Below are 18,926 nucleotides of genomic sequence, written 5' to 3'. Positions count from 1 at the left end.
TTCCTGTGCCACGTGACAGTGAGGGCAGGAATAGAATCAGGTGGAGGTTAAATATGTGGCTAAAAGGGTGGAGTTAGAGACAGGGATTCAAGTTCTTGGACCACTGGGACCTTTTTTGGGCGAGATGGGACCTATACTGTAACAATGGGTTACATCTGAATCCCAGAGGGACCAGTCTCCTGGCGGGGGTATTTGCTAGGGCTGCCAGGGGAGCTTTAAACTAGTATAATTGGAGACAGGGTTTCAAGTAAGGGAGGACAGCAGAGAGAGGGTTTGTAGGCAAAGGAAAAAAGCATATTCACATAAGTTGGGGGTGGAATGATAGGAAGTAATGAATAGATGCTATAATGACAATTGTGAGAACAGTAGAGAGGGTGATAGGCGGAAGGTAGGACGTGGGTGATCTCCGATATGTATTTATTTCAATGCGAGGAGTGTTGTAAGGAAGTTGGATGAGTTAAAGGTGTGGATTGACACGTGGCGTCATGATGTTGTGGCCGTTAGCGAGACGTGGTTGAAGGAGGATTGTGACTGTTCCAGGATTTTGCTGCTTTAGATATGACAGAATTGGAGGCGTAAGAGGGGGAGGTGTGGCATTACTTGTCAGGGAGGATATTACAGCGGTGCTGAGGCAAGATAGACTGGAGGGCTTGTTGAGGGAGGCATTTTGGGTAGAACTGAAAAATGAGAAGGGTGAGGTTACTATTATGGGGGTATATTATAGGCCTCCAAATGGGGAGAGGGAACTAGAAGAGCAAATGTGCAAGGAAATAGCTGAAATGTGCAGTAGGAATAGGGTGGTGTTGGTTGGGGATTTCAATTTTCCTAACATAGATTGGGAAACGGTCAATGAGTGGGCAGGATGGCTTAGAGTTTATACAATGTGTTCAGGACTGCTTTTTTGCAACAGTGTGTGGAGGTGCCCACTAGAGGTGGAGCATTCCCTGTTAGGGAATGAAATAGGTGAGCGTTAGGGAGAACTTCAGATCCAGTTATCATGGGTCCATTAGCTTTAATTTAATTATTGAAAGGGATAGGTCGGATCCGAGGTTGAAGATCTTCGAGTAGGGGGAAGGCCACATTTGAAGAAATGAGAAGGGATTTGCAGAGAGTTGTATGGGCTGATCTTTTTGCCAGACAGAATGTAGAGGAAAATTGGAGGGTATTTAAAGGTGAGATTTTGTGAGTTCAGGATCTTTATGTTCTAGTCCAGATGAAAGGCAAGACCAAAAGTTCAAGGGAGCCATGGTTTTCTAGAGAAATTAGGAAGTTGGTTCGAGAAGAGGGAGGCCTATGGTAAATATAAGAAACGAAAGATTGATGAGATGTGAGATCGTTACTTAGATTGCAGAAAGAACCTTAAGAGGGAAATTTGAAAGGCAAAAAGAAAGTATGAGGTGTCCATAGCTAATAAGGTGAAAGTGAATCCTAAGGGTTTTTACAGATACATGAACAGTAAAGGGAGGGTTAAGGATAGAGTAGGTCCACTGGATGATGGGACCGGTGGACTATGTGAAAAAATGTATGAGATGGGAGAGATATTGAATGATTTTTTTTCTCATCTGTATTCACAAGGGAAAGGGACATTGGGCTATATGGGACAAGTGAGGCCAATGGCTTAATTATGGAGGGGATGGGGATTAGTAAAGAGAGGGGTTTGGAGCTTCTAGGGTCAATAAAGGAGGATAAGTCTCCTGGTCCTGATGGTATTTTTCCCAGGACATTAAGGGAAGTCAAATAGCGGGGCACTGACAGTGATTTTTCAATGATCACTGGAGGAGGGTCTGGTGCTGCAGGATTGGAGGGTTGCAAATGTAGTTCCATTGTTTAAAAAAGACATAAGGTGAAGCCAAGTAATTATCAGCCATTAAGTTTAACTTCGGTTATGGGGAAAGTTATGGAGGGTATTCTTAGAGATAGTATGTACAAATATTTGGATAGGCAGGGATTGATCAGGGGCACCCAGCATAGATTTGTGAAGGGAAAGTCATGTTTGACGAATCTTGTTGAGTTTTTTGAAGAGGTGACAAAAAAGTGCATGAAGGTAGGGCGGTTGACGTGATCTATTTGGATTTTAGTAAGGTTTTTGTTAAGGTTCTGCATGGAAGGTTAATAAGGAAAGTTCAGTCACTAGGGATTAGTAGAGAGATAGTGAGATGGGTTCAGAGGTGCCTGGAAGATAGCAGAGAGTCACGGTGGACAAATGTCTCTCAGGATGGAAGCCTGTGATGAGCGGTGTGTCTTAGGGATCGGTGCTGGGTACCTTGTTGTTTATCATTTATATTAATGATTTGGAGGAGGGGGTGGTTAACTGGGTAAGCAAATATGCAGACAATATGAAAATAGGGGGAGTGGTGGATAATGAAGAAGGTTTTCTTGGATTACAGAAAGATTTGGTTTGTTTGGAAAAGTGGGCTGAAAGATAGCAGATGAAATTTAATGTAGATAAGTGCGAGGTGCGGCATTTTGGAAAAAATAACCAGAATAGGGCATATGCAGTTAAGGGGAGGGCATTGAGGAATGCAGAGGAACAGAGGGACCTTGGAATTATGGTACAGAGTTCCTTGAAGGTGGATTCTCATGTAGACAGGATGGTTAAGAAGGCATATGGTACGCTGGCCTTCATAAATCATACTATAGAGTATAGGAGCTGGGAAGTGATGCTGCGACTGTTTAAGGCATTGGTGAGGCCAGGTTTGGAGTATTGTGTTCAGTTCTGGTCTCCAAATTATAGAATGGTTATAGATAAGGTGGAGAGGGTGCAGAGAAGATTTACAGCATCTAGAGTACAGAGAAAGATTAAGGAGCCTGGGACTTTATTCATTGGAATGTAGATGGTTGAGAGAGGATTTGATAGAGGTATTTAAAATTATGAAGGGAATAACCATATACCATATAACCACTTACAGCACAGAACAGGCCAGTTCGGCCCTACTCGTCCATGCCGTAACAAATCCCCACCCTCCTAGTCCCACTGACCAGCATCCGGTCCATACCCCTCCAGTCCTCTCCTATCCATGTAACTATCTAGTCTTTCCTTAAATGTAACCAATGATCCCGCCTCGACCACGTCTGCCGGAAGCTCATTCCACATCCCCACCACCCTTTGTGTAAAGAAATTTCCCCTCATGTTCCCCTTATAATTTTCCTCCTTCAATCTTAAACCATGTCCTCTAGTTTGAATCTTCCCCACTCTTAATTGAAATAGCCTATCCACATTTACTCTGTCTGTCCCTTTTAAAATCTTAAACACCTCTATCAAGTCCCCTCTCAATCTTCTACGCTCCAGAGAATAAAGCCCCAGTCTGCACAACCTTTCCCTGTAACTCAAACCTTGAAATCCTGTCAACATTCTCATGAACCTTCTCTGCACTCGCTCTATTTTGTTTATATCTTTCCTATAATTTGGTGACCAAAACTGTACACAGTACTCCAAATTTGGCCTCACCAATGCCTTGTACAATTCCATCATAACCTCCCTCCTCTTGAATTCAATACTCCGATTTATGAAGGCCAACATTCCAAATGCCTTCTTCACCACACCATCTACCTGAGATACACTGGACATAAACAGACTCCTTCCCCTGAGGGCAGGGGAGGTTGGTAAGGGGGGAAAACTTTAGGAGAAATGTTAGAGGATGCTTCTTCACTCAGAAAGTGGTGACAGATGGAATGATCTTCCAGAGGAGATAGTTGCGGCAGGGTCCTTTCTGTCATTTAAGAGAAGGTTGGATGTGTACATGGATATGAAGGGGTTGGAGGGTTATGGGCGGAGAGTGGGAGGGAGGAACTGGTTGAGTTGCTCAAGTGAACCAGCGTGAGCTTGAAAGGCCGACATGGCCAGAAAAAAGAATAAAATGTTTCCACACTGTAAACTGTTATATGGTTATAATTAACCTCAATGTACTCCAGCACACAAGCTTATTTCATACTAACCTCACATTAAAACATGACAGTTCAGTTAAGGTCCTATGTCCCACAATGTTGGGCCGACCCATATACTGTATACCTAACAAAAAAAACCTTCCTATTTCGTAACCCTCTAGTTTTTTTGCATCCATGTGTCTATCCAAAAATCTCTTATGTTCCAGCCACCACCTGGAAATGCATTCACAGCACCTACAACTCTGTGTAAAAATTTTTTTATCCCATTCTCTACCCAAACTTTCCTCCTTTCACTTTGTACAGATGTCCTCTGGTGTTTGCTATTCATGCCTTGGGAAGCAAGTGCTAATTGTCCATTCTATCTATGCCTCTCATAATTATGTAGACCTCTATTTAAGTCCCCTCTTGTCCTTCTTCGCTCCATGGAGAAAAGCCCCAGCTCTGCCAATTTTGCCTCACAAGACATATTATTCAATCCAGGCAACATCCTGGTAAATATCCTCCGCACCCTCTCCATAGCTTCCATATCCTTCCTGTAATGAGGTGACCAGAAATGAACACAATACTCCGTGTGGTCCCACTAGAGATTTGTAGAGCTGCAACGTGAACTCACAACTCCTGAAATCAATCCCTCAAGTAATGAAGCCCAGCCTCCCATGGGCCTTCTTAATTATCCTATCAACCTGCATGGAGATGTTGAGAGATCTATGTTGCACTGTAACATTAAATTAGAACCACAGAACACTGCAGCACAGAAACAGGCCCCTTCGGTCCTTCAAGTCTGTGCTGATTCATTTTTTTGACTAATCCCATAGCCTTCCATACCCCTCCCATGCATGTAGCTGTCCAAAATCCTCTTAAATATTAAAATTGACCATCACCATCTCAGCTGGCAGCTCATTCCACACTCCCTCCTCTCTGTGTGAAAAAGTTCCCCCTCATGTTCCGCCTCAACTTTTCCCTTTTCATCCTTAATCTATGTCCTCTGGTTTGTATCTCACCTACCCACAGTGGAAAAAGCCGACCTACATTTACTCTGTCTACCCCCCTCATAATTTTAAACACCTCTATCAAATCTCCCCTCATTCTTCTATGCTTCAGGGAATAAAGTCCTAACCTGTTTAACCTTTCCCTGTAACTCAGTTCCTAAAGTCACATCCTAGTAAATCTTCTCTGCACTCTTTCTATCTTATTGATATTTCCTTTAGTTCAGTAACCAAAAATGCACACAATTCTCCAAATTTGGCCTCACCAATATCTTGTATAACTTTAACATCACATCCCAACTCCTGGACTCAACACTTTGATTTATGAAGGCCAATATGTCAAAAGCTCTCTTTACAACCCTATCCACCTATAACATGACTTTCAGGGAATTATGCAACTGTATTCCCAGATCCCTCTGTTCTACCACACACCTCAGTGCCCGACCATTTACTGTGTACGTCCTTTCTTGGTTTGCCCTTCCAAAATCCAACCCCTCACACTTGTTTGCATTAAATTCCATCTGCCATTTTTCAGCTGGTCCAGATCCCTCTGCAAGCTTTGAAAATCTTTCTTTGCTGTCCACAACACCCCCAATCTTAGTGTCATCTGCAAACTTGCTGATCCAATTTACCACATTATCATCCAGATCATTGATATAGATGACAAACAATAATGGTCCCAGCACCGATCCCTTGGGCCACACCACTAGTCACAGGCCTCCAGTCTGAGAAGCAATCATCCACCACTACTCTCTGGCTTCTCCTGTCCAGCCATTGTTGAATCCAGTTCACTACTTCACCATGAATACGTAGCATCTGAACTTTCCTGACTAACATCAAAGGCTTTACTAAAGCCCATGTAGACAATATCCACAGCCCTTCCTTCGTCAACCTTCCTGGTAGCCTCCACCAAAAATTCTATAAGATTGATTAAACTATGACCTACCAAGCTGACTATCCCCTAATCAGTCCATGACTATCCAAGCAATTGTATATCCGTTCTCTTACAATACCTTTCAATAATTTATTTACTACTGAACACAGCCTCACTGGCCTATAATTTCCAGGGTTACTTTTTTAAACAAGGGAACAACGTGAGCTACTCTCCAATTCTCCGGCACCTCACCTGTGGCTAAGGACATTTTAGATATTTCTGCCAGAGTCTCTGCAACTTCTGCACCAGCCTCCCTCAAGGTCTGAGGGAATATCTTGTCAGGCTCTGGGAATTTTTCCGCCCTTATTTGCTTTAAGACGGCAAGCACTTCCTCCTCTAATCTGTGTAAGTTCCATGTCCCCACTGCTTGTTTTGCTTACTTCCCACAACTCTGTGCCCGTTTCCTAAGTGAATACTGATGAAAAAAACATTTACGATCTCTCCCATCTCTTTTCAGCTCCATACAAAGCTGACCACTCTGATCTTCAAGGGGACTCATTTCGTCCCTTACTATTCTTTTGCTCTTAATATCCCTGTAGAAACGCTTAGGATTTTCCTTCACATTGTCGCCAAAGCAACCTCATGTCTTCTTTTACCCTCCTGATTTCTTTCTTGAGTTTTTTCTTTCATTTTTATCCTCCTCAAGTACCTCATTTGCTCCATGTGCCTATACCTGTTATACATCTCTCTTGTTCTGAACCCGATCCCCAATATCCCTCAAAAGCCAAGGTTCCCTGTGCATGTGAACCTTGCCTTTAATCCTGAAAGGAAACTACAAACTCTGTACTCTCAAAATTTCACTACCTCGCACATCCTTCCCTGAAAACAACTTCTCTCAATCCACACATTCTAGATCCTTTCTCATTTCTTCAGTTGGCCTTTCTCCAATTTAGAATCTCAACCCAAGCCCAGACATCCTTCTCCATAATTAACTTGAAACTAATCGCATTATAATCACTGGACCCAAAATGTTCTTCTACGCATACTTCAGTCACCTGTCCTGTCTCGTTCCCTCATAGGGGATCCAGTATTGCACTCTCTCTAGTTGGTACCTCAATATATTGATTTAGAAAACTTTTCTGAACACATTTGACAAACTCCAAGCCATCCAGCCCTTTCACAGGATGGGAAGCCCAGTCAATATGTGGAAAGTTAAAATCCGCTCCTATCACAGCCTCCTGTTTCCTGCCATCTCTCTACAGATTTGCTCCCCCAATTCTTGCTGACGATTGGGTGGTCTATAATACAACCCCATGAGTGTGGATATATCTTCCCCAATCCTCAGCTCCAACCATATAGTCTCAGTAGATGAGCCCTCTGGTCTGTCCTGCCTGAGCACAGCTGTGATATTTTCCCTGACGAGCAATGCCATTCCTCCCCCTTTCGCCCACTCCCCCCCATTCTATCGCATCTAAAAGCAATGGAAGCCTGGAACATTGAGCTGCCAGTCCTGCCCCTCCTACAACTAAGTTTCACTAATGGCCACAATGTCGTAATTCCACGTGTCAATCCATGCTCTGAGCTCATCTGCCTTTCCTCCAATACTTGCAGTAAAATAGATGCACCTGAAAACATTTCCACCACGAACAACCCGTTGACTTTAACGGCGCATGTAATTTTCCCATCATCTTTTCCCTCCTCCACTCCTCTATCTGCTCTGACGTTCTGGTTCCCCTCCCTCTGCAAATCTAGTTGAAGTCCACCAGAGAAGCACTAACAAACCTTCCCATGAGGATATTAGTCCCCCTCTGGTTCAGACGCAAACTGTCATATCAGAGCAGGTCCCACCTTCCCTGGAAGAGCCTAATGATCCAGAAATCTGAAGCCCTCCCTCCTGCTCCATGTCTTTAGCCACATGTTAAGCTGCATTATCCTCCTATTTCTAACCTCACCAGCACGTGACACGGGTACTAATCCTGAGATCACTACCCTGGAGGTCCTGTCCTTCAACCTAACGCCTAACTCCCTAAACTCTTCCTGCAGGAAGACATATGGACCACGACATCTGGCTGCTCACCCTCCCTCCTGAGAATGCTGTGAAGTCGATCCGAGTTATCTCAGACCCTGGCACAAGGGAAGCAACATATCATCTGGGATACTCGATCTCTTCCACAAAACTTCTTATCTGTCCCTCTATGGAATTCCTTATCATTACAGCTCACCTCTTCTCCTCCCTTCCCTTCTTAGCCACAGGTCCAGACTCTGTGCTAGATACCTGATCACTGTGGCCTGTGCCCGGTAGGTTGACCCCCCCAAGCCAACAGTATCCAAAATTATATACAGTGGTTTCCCCCCTTATCCACAGTTTCATTTTCCACGGTTTCAGTTACCCACGGTCAATCATGGTTTGAAGATATTAAATGGAAAATTCCAGAAATAAACAATTCATAAGTATTAAGTTGGATATTGTTGAAATCTCACGCCATCCCAACTAGGACGTGAACCATCCCTTTGTCCAGCGTTTTGACGCTGTATATGCTACCCGGCTGCTAGTCACTTAGTAGCCATCTTGGTTATCAGATCGACTGTCATGGTTTTGCAGTGCTTGTGTTCAAGTAACACTGTTTTTAAAATATTTTTAATAATTGTGCTTTTTTTTATTATTGTTAATCTCTTATTGTGGCTAATTTATAAATTAAACTATAATCATAGTGTATGTACCAGAAAAAACAGTATATATAGGGTTTGTTACTATCCGTGGTTTTAGGCACCCAACGGATAAGGGCGGGGGGTCTACTGTAGTTGTTATTGAGGAAGACAGCCACAGGGATGCCCTGCACTGCCTGCCTGTTCCTTTTCCCTCTTCTTACTGTCACCCATCTACCCTCCTCCTGTCTCCTAGGGCAGAGTTAAACAGGTTAGATGCAGGAAGAATGATCCTGATGCTGGGGAAGTCCAGAACGAGGGGTCACAGGGAAGCCATTTAGGATCAAGATGAGGAGAAACTTCTTCACTCAGAGTTGTGAACTTGTGGAACTCCCAACCACAGAAACTTGTGGTGATCAGTATCTTCCATATACTCAGAAAGAAATTGGATGTGGCCCTTCTGGATGAAATGGTGGGTGGTATGGGTGTGAGTTCAGAGTTAAAATGCTGCAGACTGTCAGCAGGGGGAGAACTGTTTTCACCTCCTGCCCCCACACTCACACAGCCGTCATCCGCTCATCCTGGAAGGTCACAAAGCCCATTCCCAGCCTCTTCATGGAGATGCGATTGCGCTCAGCATTAAACTCATCGGTGAGCTTCTCTTCCAATTCACTGTAGTATTGCTCTGCATCCACCTGCAATGGAAGAAGAGTGTCTGGTAAACATGATGGCCATCCACGTACTTTATCACACTCTATGCTGCCGGCTGCCACATACTACTGTTACCCCAGACAGCTACATCCTTGACACTCATCTCAGCTTCGTACTTGGTTCTCTCCAATGTAACATCTCCTTTTCCTACATTTGGCAGCTCTACAGTCTACTCAAAGATAGTCAGCATGGCTTTGTGAAAGGAAGGTCATATCTCATGTGCCTTATTGAATTTTTTGAGAAGGTAACAGAAGAAATTGATGAGGGTCGGGTGGTAGATGTTGTCGACATGAATTTCAGCAAGGCATTTGACAAAGTCCCCCAAGAGAGACTCATTCAGAAAGTCTTGAGGCACAAGATCAATGGAACTTCGAAGCAGAGAATAGTCATGGAAGGAAAGTTTTTTGTCTGGAGGTCGGTGACGAATGGAGTGTTGCAGGGATTTGTTCTGGGACCCCTGCTCTTTGTGATTTTTTATAGATGACCTGGATGAAGAGGTGAAAGGATGGGTCAATAAGTTTGCGGACGACACGAAGGTTGGAGGAGTTGTGGATGGAGCTGAAGATTGTCGAAGGTTACAAGAGGATATAGACAGGATGCAGAGTTGGGCAGAAAAGAGGCAGATGGAGTTCAATCCGGATAAGTGTGAGGTAATGCACTGTGGAAGGACAAACCAGAAGGCTGAGTACAGGTTCAAGGTCGGTTATTTAAGAATGTGGATGAACAGAGGGACCTTGGGGTTCAAATCCATACATCCAGCACAGGTTGATAGGATTGTTAAGAAGGCTGATGGGGCACTGGGATCCATTAATAAGGGGATTGAGTTCAGAAGCAGAGAGATCCTGTTACAACTCTACAAATCTCTGGTGAGACCAGACTTAGAGTATTGTGTTCAGTTCTGGTCACCTCATTACAGGAAGCTGTGGAGAGGGGGCAGAGGAGATTTACCAGGATGTTGCCTGGAGGGTTTAGTATTTTTTAAGGAATATATGGGTCGGCACAACATCAAGGGCCGATGTGCCTGTATTGTGCTTTGTGTGTTCTATGTTATATTTGGGAAGCTGGGCCAAGGAATAGGAAGATGTGAGGGGTGGCTCTTTGGTAAATCAAACCAGAGCAGGACCTCATGGTGAATAGTAGGGCCAGGGAAGGTGTTGTAGATCAGAGACCTTAAGATACAGATGCATAGTTCCATGAATGTGGCCACAGGCGATAAGATGGTAAAGAAGGTATTTGGCTTGCTGGCCTTTGTTCGACAGTGTACTGAGTTCAAAGTTGGAATAACTCAAAACACAGATGCAGGAGGAGCTCAGCAGGTCTCACAATGCCCAGAGGAGGCATTTTCAGGCCTGAGCCCTTCCTCAAGGTTGGCATCCCATGATGCGGCTCGTGAGACTATACTTGGACTACTGGGTGAAGTTCTAGTCGCTTGGTTATAAAACCATAAGGGGCGTGAACAAATGAATGCTCACAGTCTTTTTCTCAGAGAAGGCAATTCTAGAAATAAAGGGCATAGGGTTGAGGTGAGAGGGGAGAGATTGCAGAGGGATGTGAAAGGGCACATTTTTCCATTAAGAGGAAGGTGGGTTTCTGAAACAAGCCACCCCATGAACCTATAGAAATGGACACAATTACAACAATCAAAAGTAGTGTAGCCATTAGTGCAACGCTGATCCAGCACCAGTGACCCGTGATAGAATCCCACACTGTCTATAAGGGGGTTTGTATGTTCTCCCTGTGTCTGAGTGGGTTTCGTCCAGGGGGTTCCAGTTTCCTCCTATCCTTCAAAACATACTGGGGGGGGGGGGGGGGTGTAGGTTAATTGGATGTAATTGGTGGCACAGTCTCATGTGCCAGAAGGGCCTGTTACCATGTTGTATGTCCAAATTAAAGTAAAATGTTTGTCTCCTCACCATTAATGACCCTGCCAGACTTTCCAGCAAACAAGCAACACAAACTTCGAGCAGTTGGTGGAAGGAGAGGTAAGGAAAAGTCACCATGTGCGATCCACTCCACGTCCTGTGGAGGCAGAGTCGGCATCACATTATAAAATGTAACAGGGTATGAATGTTAAGCAGTATGAACTCAAAAAGAACAGGCAGAAAGTTGGCAAGGATCCAAATGTCTGATCTTCCTTATAGCAGGGGAAAGTCTTCACTCCAAGGGTGGTGAGAGTACAGATGAGCTCAGTTCTAGAGCAAGCTCAAATACGTTAGGACGTTATTCCCTGGAGCATCAGAGAATGAGGGGAGATTTGATAGAGACATACAAAATTATGAAGGGTATGGACAGAGTAAATGCAAGCAAGCCTTTTCCACTGAGGGTGGGTGAGACAAGAACGAGAGGACATGGGTTCAGGGTGAAGGGAAATGTTTAATGGCATTTGGGGAACTTCTTCAGGTAGAGAGTGGTGCGAGTGTCTAACGAGCTTCCAGCTGAAGTGGTGAATGTGGGCTCAATTTCACCAAATCTCCCTCATTCTTCTATGCTGCTGGGAAGTCCTAACCTTTCCCTGTAACTCAGTTCCTCAAAGCCCAGCAACATCCTAGCAAATCTTCTCTGCCCTCTTCCTCTTTTATTGACACCTTATCTGTGCAGCGACAATCAGCAATCTGGGAGAAGCAGTGGTAATACTGGCTGGGAAAGTTCAGGCCGACTGTGAACCTAAGCTACACATCAATGTGGAGCCTGTTTGGGGATGTAGAGGTGGCAGATGTCAGTTAGAACAAAGAATACAGTTTGAACCCAACCACATGGATGCAGAAGGGGTCTACAGGTCAGTATAGGAAGGATGTGGAAGCTGTGGAGAGGGGATTTACCAGGATGTTGCCTGGATTGGGAAACAAGTCTTATGAAGCCAGGTTAGCAGAGCTGGGACTTGTCTCTTTGATGTGTAGAATGATGAGAGGAGACTTGATAGTGGCATAGATAGGGTGGACGGCCAGCCCCTGTTTCCCAAGGCAGGATCAGCAAACACCAGAGGACATGTGTAGAAAGTGAAGGGAGGGAAGTTTAGGGGAGATGTCAGGGATAAGCTTTTTTACATAGAGGTGTGGGGGGCCTGGAATGCCTTGCTGGGAATAGTAGTGAAGGCTGAAGCATTGGGGGCATTTGAGAGACTCTTAAACAGGGACATAGATGAAAGAAATATAGAAGGTTATGGGAAGGGTTTAGTACAATATCAAGGGCCGAAGGGCCTGTACTTTGCTGTATTGTTCTATGTCTATGTTCCATACTTTACATCTGTAGAAGTTTAATGGAGTTTTCTATAATGTGTCAGATCCCCACTGACAGAGAAACTCAAGGTGTTGGTGTCCCTCTGCCTGGCTGCCTTGATGTGCTGGCCCCAGGAGAGGACTTCCGATGTGTGGACTATCGTGAACTTGAAGGTACCAGCTCTGTCCACCCCCATGACAACAAAAAAGACAGGTGCATGGTCCCTCAGCCTCATTTCTAGTCCACAATGAGTTAATAAGGTTCCATCGATGAAAAATTATAGGCCAGTGAGCCTGACGTCAAGGGTGGGTAAGTTTTTAAAAGATATTCTAAGTCATCGGGTATCCAAGTATATGGATGATGAACTGATGAGGGATAATCAACATGGATTTGTGCATAGTATGCTGGAGAAACTCAGTGTCCTTTATATCGCAACGATGAAGGGTTATAACCAACGTTTTGGGCATGAGCCCTTCATCAAGGTAGGAGCAAAATGTAGGTTGGTGCCTGAATAAAATAGTGTGGAGCGGGCAGGAGCACGGTCCCTCAGCAGGAGGTAAGGGGAGAGCACAAGACCAAACGGGGAGGAGGGATCGCTCTGTGAATGGAGAGGGAAGGGAGTGGAGAGCTGGAAGAAAAGAAGGAATGGGGAAGAGAGCAGTTTGGCAGAAACTCCCAGTCTGCGTCCAGTCTTTCTGACATATAAGAGGCCACAACAGGAGCACTGGCTGCAGTAGACGACTCCTGCAGATTCACATGAAGTGTTGCTTCATTTGGAAGGATTGTTTGGGGCCCTGAAAGGTGGTGAGGGAGGAAGTATGGGCTCAAGTATGACATTTTCTGCAGTCAGGGGACATTGATTGGGAAGGGATGAGTGGGTGAGGGAGTCACGAAGGGTGTGGTTCCTATGGAAAGCAGAGGGGGGGAAAATGTGTGTAGTGGTGGGATCATATTGCTGGTGACAGAAATGTGGAAGATAATAAGTTGGATGCAGAAGCTGGTGGGGTGGTATTTGAGGGCAATGGGAATCCTGTTTTTGTTGTTGTATCTAGAACAGAAAGGGGACATCTTGGGTGATATGGAATAGAAGACCCTCATCCTGGGAGCAGATGGGACAAAGACAGAGGAATTGAGAGAAAGGAATAGAATCTTTACAGGGGACAGGCTGTGAAATGAGGTCGAGGTAGTTGGAGGAGCTAGTAGGTTTGTAGAAAATGTCTGTAGAAAGTCTGTGCATGGTACAGCACAGAAACAGGCCATTTCAGCCCATGAGCCCATGTGCCCAGTTTCACGCAATTAATCTACAACCTCTGGTATGTTTTGAATGGTGGGAGGAAACCAAAGCCCCCAGGGAAAACCCATGCAGACTCGGGGAGAACGTTCAAACTCCTTACAGCCAGCGATCCTGATCGCTGGCACTGTAATAGCGTTACACGAATCTATTTTCTTTTGAAGGATAATATTTGCATCCGCCCTACCTGTTCAAATCCACAACAGTTGCAGCCACAGATTCGAGCCAATGGGTGAGTCTTCATCATTATTCTCCCTTCCTTTTGGGCCTTGGCTGCGAAATATAAACGACCTTTCATTGCTTTTCGCCTGAGAGAGGAATAGAAAAGTTATAAACATGGAACCATGGCAAGAGAATCAATTCTGAAAGTTTGTGAGTTAGTCTGCTTCAGTTTTACACGTCAGGTTATTCAAAGTATTTCACAGCTTCAACATTTCAATACATTTATTTACCATCTCGTGAGATGCGCTGACCTCAGGATCCAACAGTACTTTTAGCAGTACAATGGAAGGAAAAGAGCAATGACATTGCAGCCCCTCTACTGGCAGTCAGGAAAACAAAACCTCATTACTCTCTACTGTTCTTTCATACAAGGGAAGGAGGGAGGAGAAGAATGCAGTCGTGATAGGGGATTTGATAGTAAGGAGGACAGACAAGAGGTTCTGTGGGAGAGATCGATTATCTTAGATGGTGCCAGGGTCTGTGATATCCCAGATCATGTGCTCCCAATTCTCAGAAGGGAGGGTGAGCAGCCACATGTTGTGGTCCATGTAGGTTCTACTGAGAGGGGCAGGAAGGGTGAGAGGGTCCTGATAGGAGAGTTCAGGGAGTTAGGAGCAAAGTGGAAGGAGAGGACCTCCAGGGTTGCAGTCTCAGGATTGCTATGTGTGCCACGTGCTAGTTAGGTGAGAAACACAAAGATAACCCAGCTTAAAGTGTGGCTCAAGAGACGGAGCAGGAGGGAGGGCTTCTGATTGTTAGATCATTGGGCTCTCTTCCAGTGAAGGTGGGACCTGTTCTGACAGGACGGTTTCCACCTGAACTGGAGGGGGACTAACATCCTTGTGGGTAGAATTGCTAGTGTTGCTTCGGGGAGTTTAAACTAGATTTGCAGGGGGAGGGGAACCAGAGTGTTAGAGCAGATGGTAAGGTGGAGGTCGATGAGAGTTATGCAAGGACTGTATGTAAAGACAGGGTTGTTCAGGAAAGAAATGGTCTCACATACATCTACTTCAATGTGAGGAGTATTGTCGGGAAGGCAGATGAGCTTAGTGGGAGGATTGCTATGTGGGATTATGACATTATTGCTATTAGTGAGACTTGGTTGAAGGAGGGGCAGGATTGACAGCTCAATGTTCCAGGGTTCCATTATTTCAGACAGGATAGAGGGCAAGGGAGGAAAGGAGGAAGTGTGGAATTGCTAGTCATGGAAAAGGAGGAGTGGCATTGCTGTGCATTGACAGCACAGCACTGAGGACTCATCGCCATATGGGTGGAGCTGAGGAACGGGAAGGGCATAAACTGTATTATAGACCATTCAATACTCTGAGCGAATTGGAGCAGCAAATCTGTAGGGAGATAGCAGAAAGTTGTAGCAGGAGATTTTAACTTTCCGCAGACAGACTGAGACTTTCATACAGTAAAAGCACTGGATGGGTTGGAGTATGTCGAATGTGTACAGGAAAGTCTTCTACATCAATATCTAGAGGTACCAACGAGAGAAGATTCAATACTTGATCTTCTTTTGGGGAACCAGGCAGGTCAGGTGGCTGAAGTATGTACAGGTGAGCATTTTGAGTCCAGTGACCATAATGTCATTAGTTTCAAGTTAATTATGGAGAAGGATGGGTCTGGTCCTTGAGTTGAGGTTCTGAATTGAGAAAGGCCAGTTTTGAGGAAATGAGGAAGAATCTCGGAAGAGTCAATTGGAAGAAGTTATTTTCTGGCGAGGATTCATCTAGCAGGGGAAAGACCTTCAAGTAGAATGTTGAGAGTGCAGAGATTTCATGTTCCTACCAGGAATAAGGGCAAAGTTAACAAATGTAGGGAACCTTGATTTTCAAGGGATATTGGAGAGCTGGCTAAGAAAAGGAGGGGGTGGGGTGGGGGGTGGGGTATATATGCGGTATAGACAACAAGGAAGAAATGTGCGACTCACAGAGTATAGAAAATGTAAGAGAATGCTTAAGAATGAAATTAGGAAGGCAAAAAGAAGACACGAAGGTGCTTTGGCAGATAATGGGAAGGAAAATCCAAATGTTTCTACAAGTATATTAAAAGTAAAAGGATAGTAAGAAATAAAATTAGATCCCTAGAAAATCAGAATGGTCAACTACGTGTGGGGCCTCGCGAAATGGGGGAGATCTTGAACAGTTTTTGGATCGGTATTTATGCAGGAAACTGGCAGTGGCATCGCATGTGGACAGGGTTGTAAAGAAAGCTTTTGGCACATTAGCCTTTATAAATCAAAGTTTTGTGTATAGAAGTTGGAATGTTATGTTGAAGTTATTCAAGTCATTGGTGAGACCACACTTAGAATATTGTGTGCAGTCTATTGTGGTCACCCAGCACCAGGAAAGATATCAATATGATTGAAAGAGCGCAGAGAAGACTTACTAAGATGTTGCTGGGTCTTCAGGAGTTGAGTTACCGGGAAAGATTAAACAGGTTAGGACTATACTCCTTGGAACAAAGAAGGATGAGAAGAGACTTGATAGAAGTTTATAAGATTATGAGGGGTATAGACAGTAGATGTGAGTAGGATGTTTCCACTTAGATTGGGGGAGATCAATATGAGAGGTCATAGCTTTAGGCTGAAAGGGGAGAGGTACAAGGGGAACATTAGGGGAAGGTTTTTCACTCAGAGAATGGTAGTTGTGTGGAATGAGCTGCCATTTGATATAGTGAATGCAGATTCAATTTTGAGTTTTAAAAATAAATTGGATAAATACATGGATAGGAGAGGTCTGGAGGGTTATGGTATGAGAGCAGGTCAGTGGGACTAGCTAGTTTTATTGGTCAGCACAGACTGGAAGGGTCAAATGGCCTGTTTTGTGTGCTGTAACATTCTATTGTTCTAAGCCTAATACACTTTTAAAGGTCCCTATTGTACCAGCCGCCACCACCACCCCAGCAATACATTCCAAGCACCCACCACTCTGTGTAAAGAAACTTTTCCCCTGATATCTCTCCTAAAATTTCCTCCCCTCATTTGTACAGATGTCCTCTTGTGTTGGCTGGTGTCACTCTGGGAAACAGGTGCTTGCCATCCACCCTCTAATCTTGAAGATCTCTATTAAGTCTCCTCTCATCCTTCTTTGTTGCAAAGAAAAAAGTCCCTGCTCTGTTAATCTTGCCTCATAAGGCATGTTCTCTAATCCAGGCAACATCCTGGTGAATCTCCTCTGCTCCCTCTCCACAGCTTCCACATCATTCCTGTAATGAGGCAACTAGAAGCAAACACAATACTCCAAGTGTGGTCCAACAGAGTTTTACAGAGCTGCAACACTACCTTGTGGCTCTTGAACTCAATCACCGACTAATGAAGCCCAGCACATCATAAGCCTTCTTAACTGTCCTATCAACCTGCACAGCAAACCTTGAGAGATCTCTGGACCTGGACCCCAAAGCCCCTCTGTTCTTCCACACTGTCAAGAATCCTGCCATTAACCATGAACTCCACCCTCAAGTTTGAATCTTCAGTCTACTTTGTTAGAATTAGTCTGCAAGGTGGCCCCTTTTGTCCCTTGCTTTGGAATTTTTCAGCCTTCCTCTTCCAATTTTCTTTGCTCTTAACTTTTGTTGCTTTCATTCCTTCAACTCCTCCACTTCCTGCCTTTCCTCTCTGATTAAAACCCTCCCCGATGCACTAACAAACTGCCCACAGGGAAATTGGTCTTCCTCCAGTTCAGGTGTAACCTGTCACTTGGGTACAGGTCCCACCTGTCCTGGAAGAGAGCCCAGTGATTCAAACATCTGAATCCATCCCTCATGCACCAGTGACTTTGCCAGGCATTGTACTGTCTTCCTGATTCTTGCCTTGTGGTTAGGTGGCACAGGCAGAAATCTTGAGTTTACAACACTGGAAACCCTGTGTGTCAACTTGCTACCTAACTCCCTGTATTCATTCTACAGGACCACACCTCCTTTCCTACCTGTGGCATTGGTACCAATATGCACCTTGCCTGCCAGCTGGGTCTTTCCTGTAATTATGTGTCCAAAACTGCACACAATTTTCCAAATTTGGTCTCATCAATCTTTTATACCACTATACAAGTCCATAGGAAATGTCCATTTACTTTGTGTGTTCAGTTGAAGTTTCTGTTTACCTCTGGGAGTCAAGTTTCATCAGTGCACGAACATCGAAGCAGAACTGTACATCTGTCACCATACAGTTGGGGTAAGCCTCACTGGAAGACAGTACATGTACAAGATCAAAACTTGGTTTCCTTCTGATAATCACCATCTCACCAATAACTCACAGAAGGATACAGCAAGCAAATGTCCAGTGGTCAAACTAACTGACCAGTACAAGTCCACATAAACACATGCATTCACACACACACAAACACAGATGGTGAATTGAATCGTTTGTCTCATGTACTGAGATACAGTGGAAACATTTCGTTCTGTGTGCTATCATACAAGTCAGCCTGGAGTGAAAGCAAAGGTGCAGGATACGGTGTCACCCAAGAGAAAAAAACACAGGGATAGTGTTAAACAGAAAAGTAGTTAAATAGGACATGGACTCATACAAATGGGAGACCTGGTCAAGAATCCGATTACATAAAAAAGAAACTGTCCTTGAATCTGGAGGTGTGCCTTTTGAAACTCGTACATCTCCCTCATGGGAGGTGAAGAAGAAAGTGTGACAGATGTTTTTCTGAGACAATGGGAGCTGTAGACAGAGCTGATGGAGGAAGGTTGTGTAAAGGCCTAAGCTGTGTTCACAACTCTGCAGTTTCACGTGCACATACAATGAGAAAGACACATAACACAGATGGAAACATCAAAACTTATCCATAAAACAGCATTAAACTGTCCCGTCAGATCCCCCAGTTCTGCTGCTACCTATCGTCATCATCCAAACTGCTTGGAACACATCCTTGTAAATCTTTCTTCGAGATGCCAAGGCATGTGCACCCACTGTGAGACAGATATACAGAGAGCGGGCTGCTGAGAACAGGGATCCCAGTGCAAAACCATGCAGTTCAGCAGGCCACACGAGATAAACTTCAGATGGTTGAGAGCCGCAAGACATGAAAAAATATTACTTGCAGGTTTTTTCTATTACATGCACATTTTGTTACAAAAACTT

At 44.5% G+C, this 18,926-nt stretch overlaps 1 protein-coding gene across 5 annotated transcripts in view; it reads right to left on the bottom strand.

Moving 5' to 3' along the window:
• The window catches only part of tmem63c (transmembrane protein 63C), a 218,466-nt gene that overhangs the window by 54,290 nt on the left and 145,250 nt on the right, over nt 1-18,926 (bottom strand). For 4 of the 5 annotated variants that reach the window (XM_069915866.1, XM_069915870.1, XM_069915867.1 and 1 more), the window contains 3 exons: nt 17,938-18,018; nt 13,797-13,917; nt 8,953-9,086 (listed from right to left, as the gene is read on the bottom strand). In XM_069915866.1, the coding sequence (XP_069771967.1) occupies nt 8,953-9,086; nt 13,797-13,917; nt 17,938-18,018 (336 nt within the window). The remainder of the gene's footprint in view (nt 1-8,952; nt 9,087-13,796; nt 13,918-17,937; nt 18,019-18,926) is intronic. The other variant, XM_069915868.1, reaches the window with a different exon arrangement.

This window comes from Narcine bancroftii, chromosome 2 (genome assembly GCF_036971445.1).
Source record: "Narcine bancroftii isolate sNarBan1 chromosome 2, sNarBan1.hap1, whole genome shotgun sequence".
NCBI lineage: Eukaryota > Metazoa > Chordata > Chondrichthyes > Torpediniformes > Narcinidae > Narcine > Narcine bancroftii.
The sequence above is the reverse complement of the archived record's forward strand: the minus strand, read 5'-3'. Positions and strand labels throughout refer to the sequence as shown.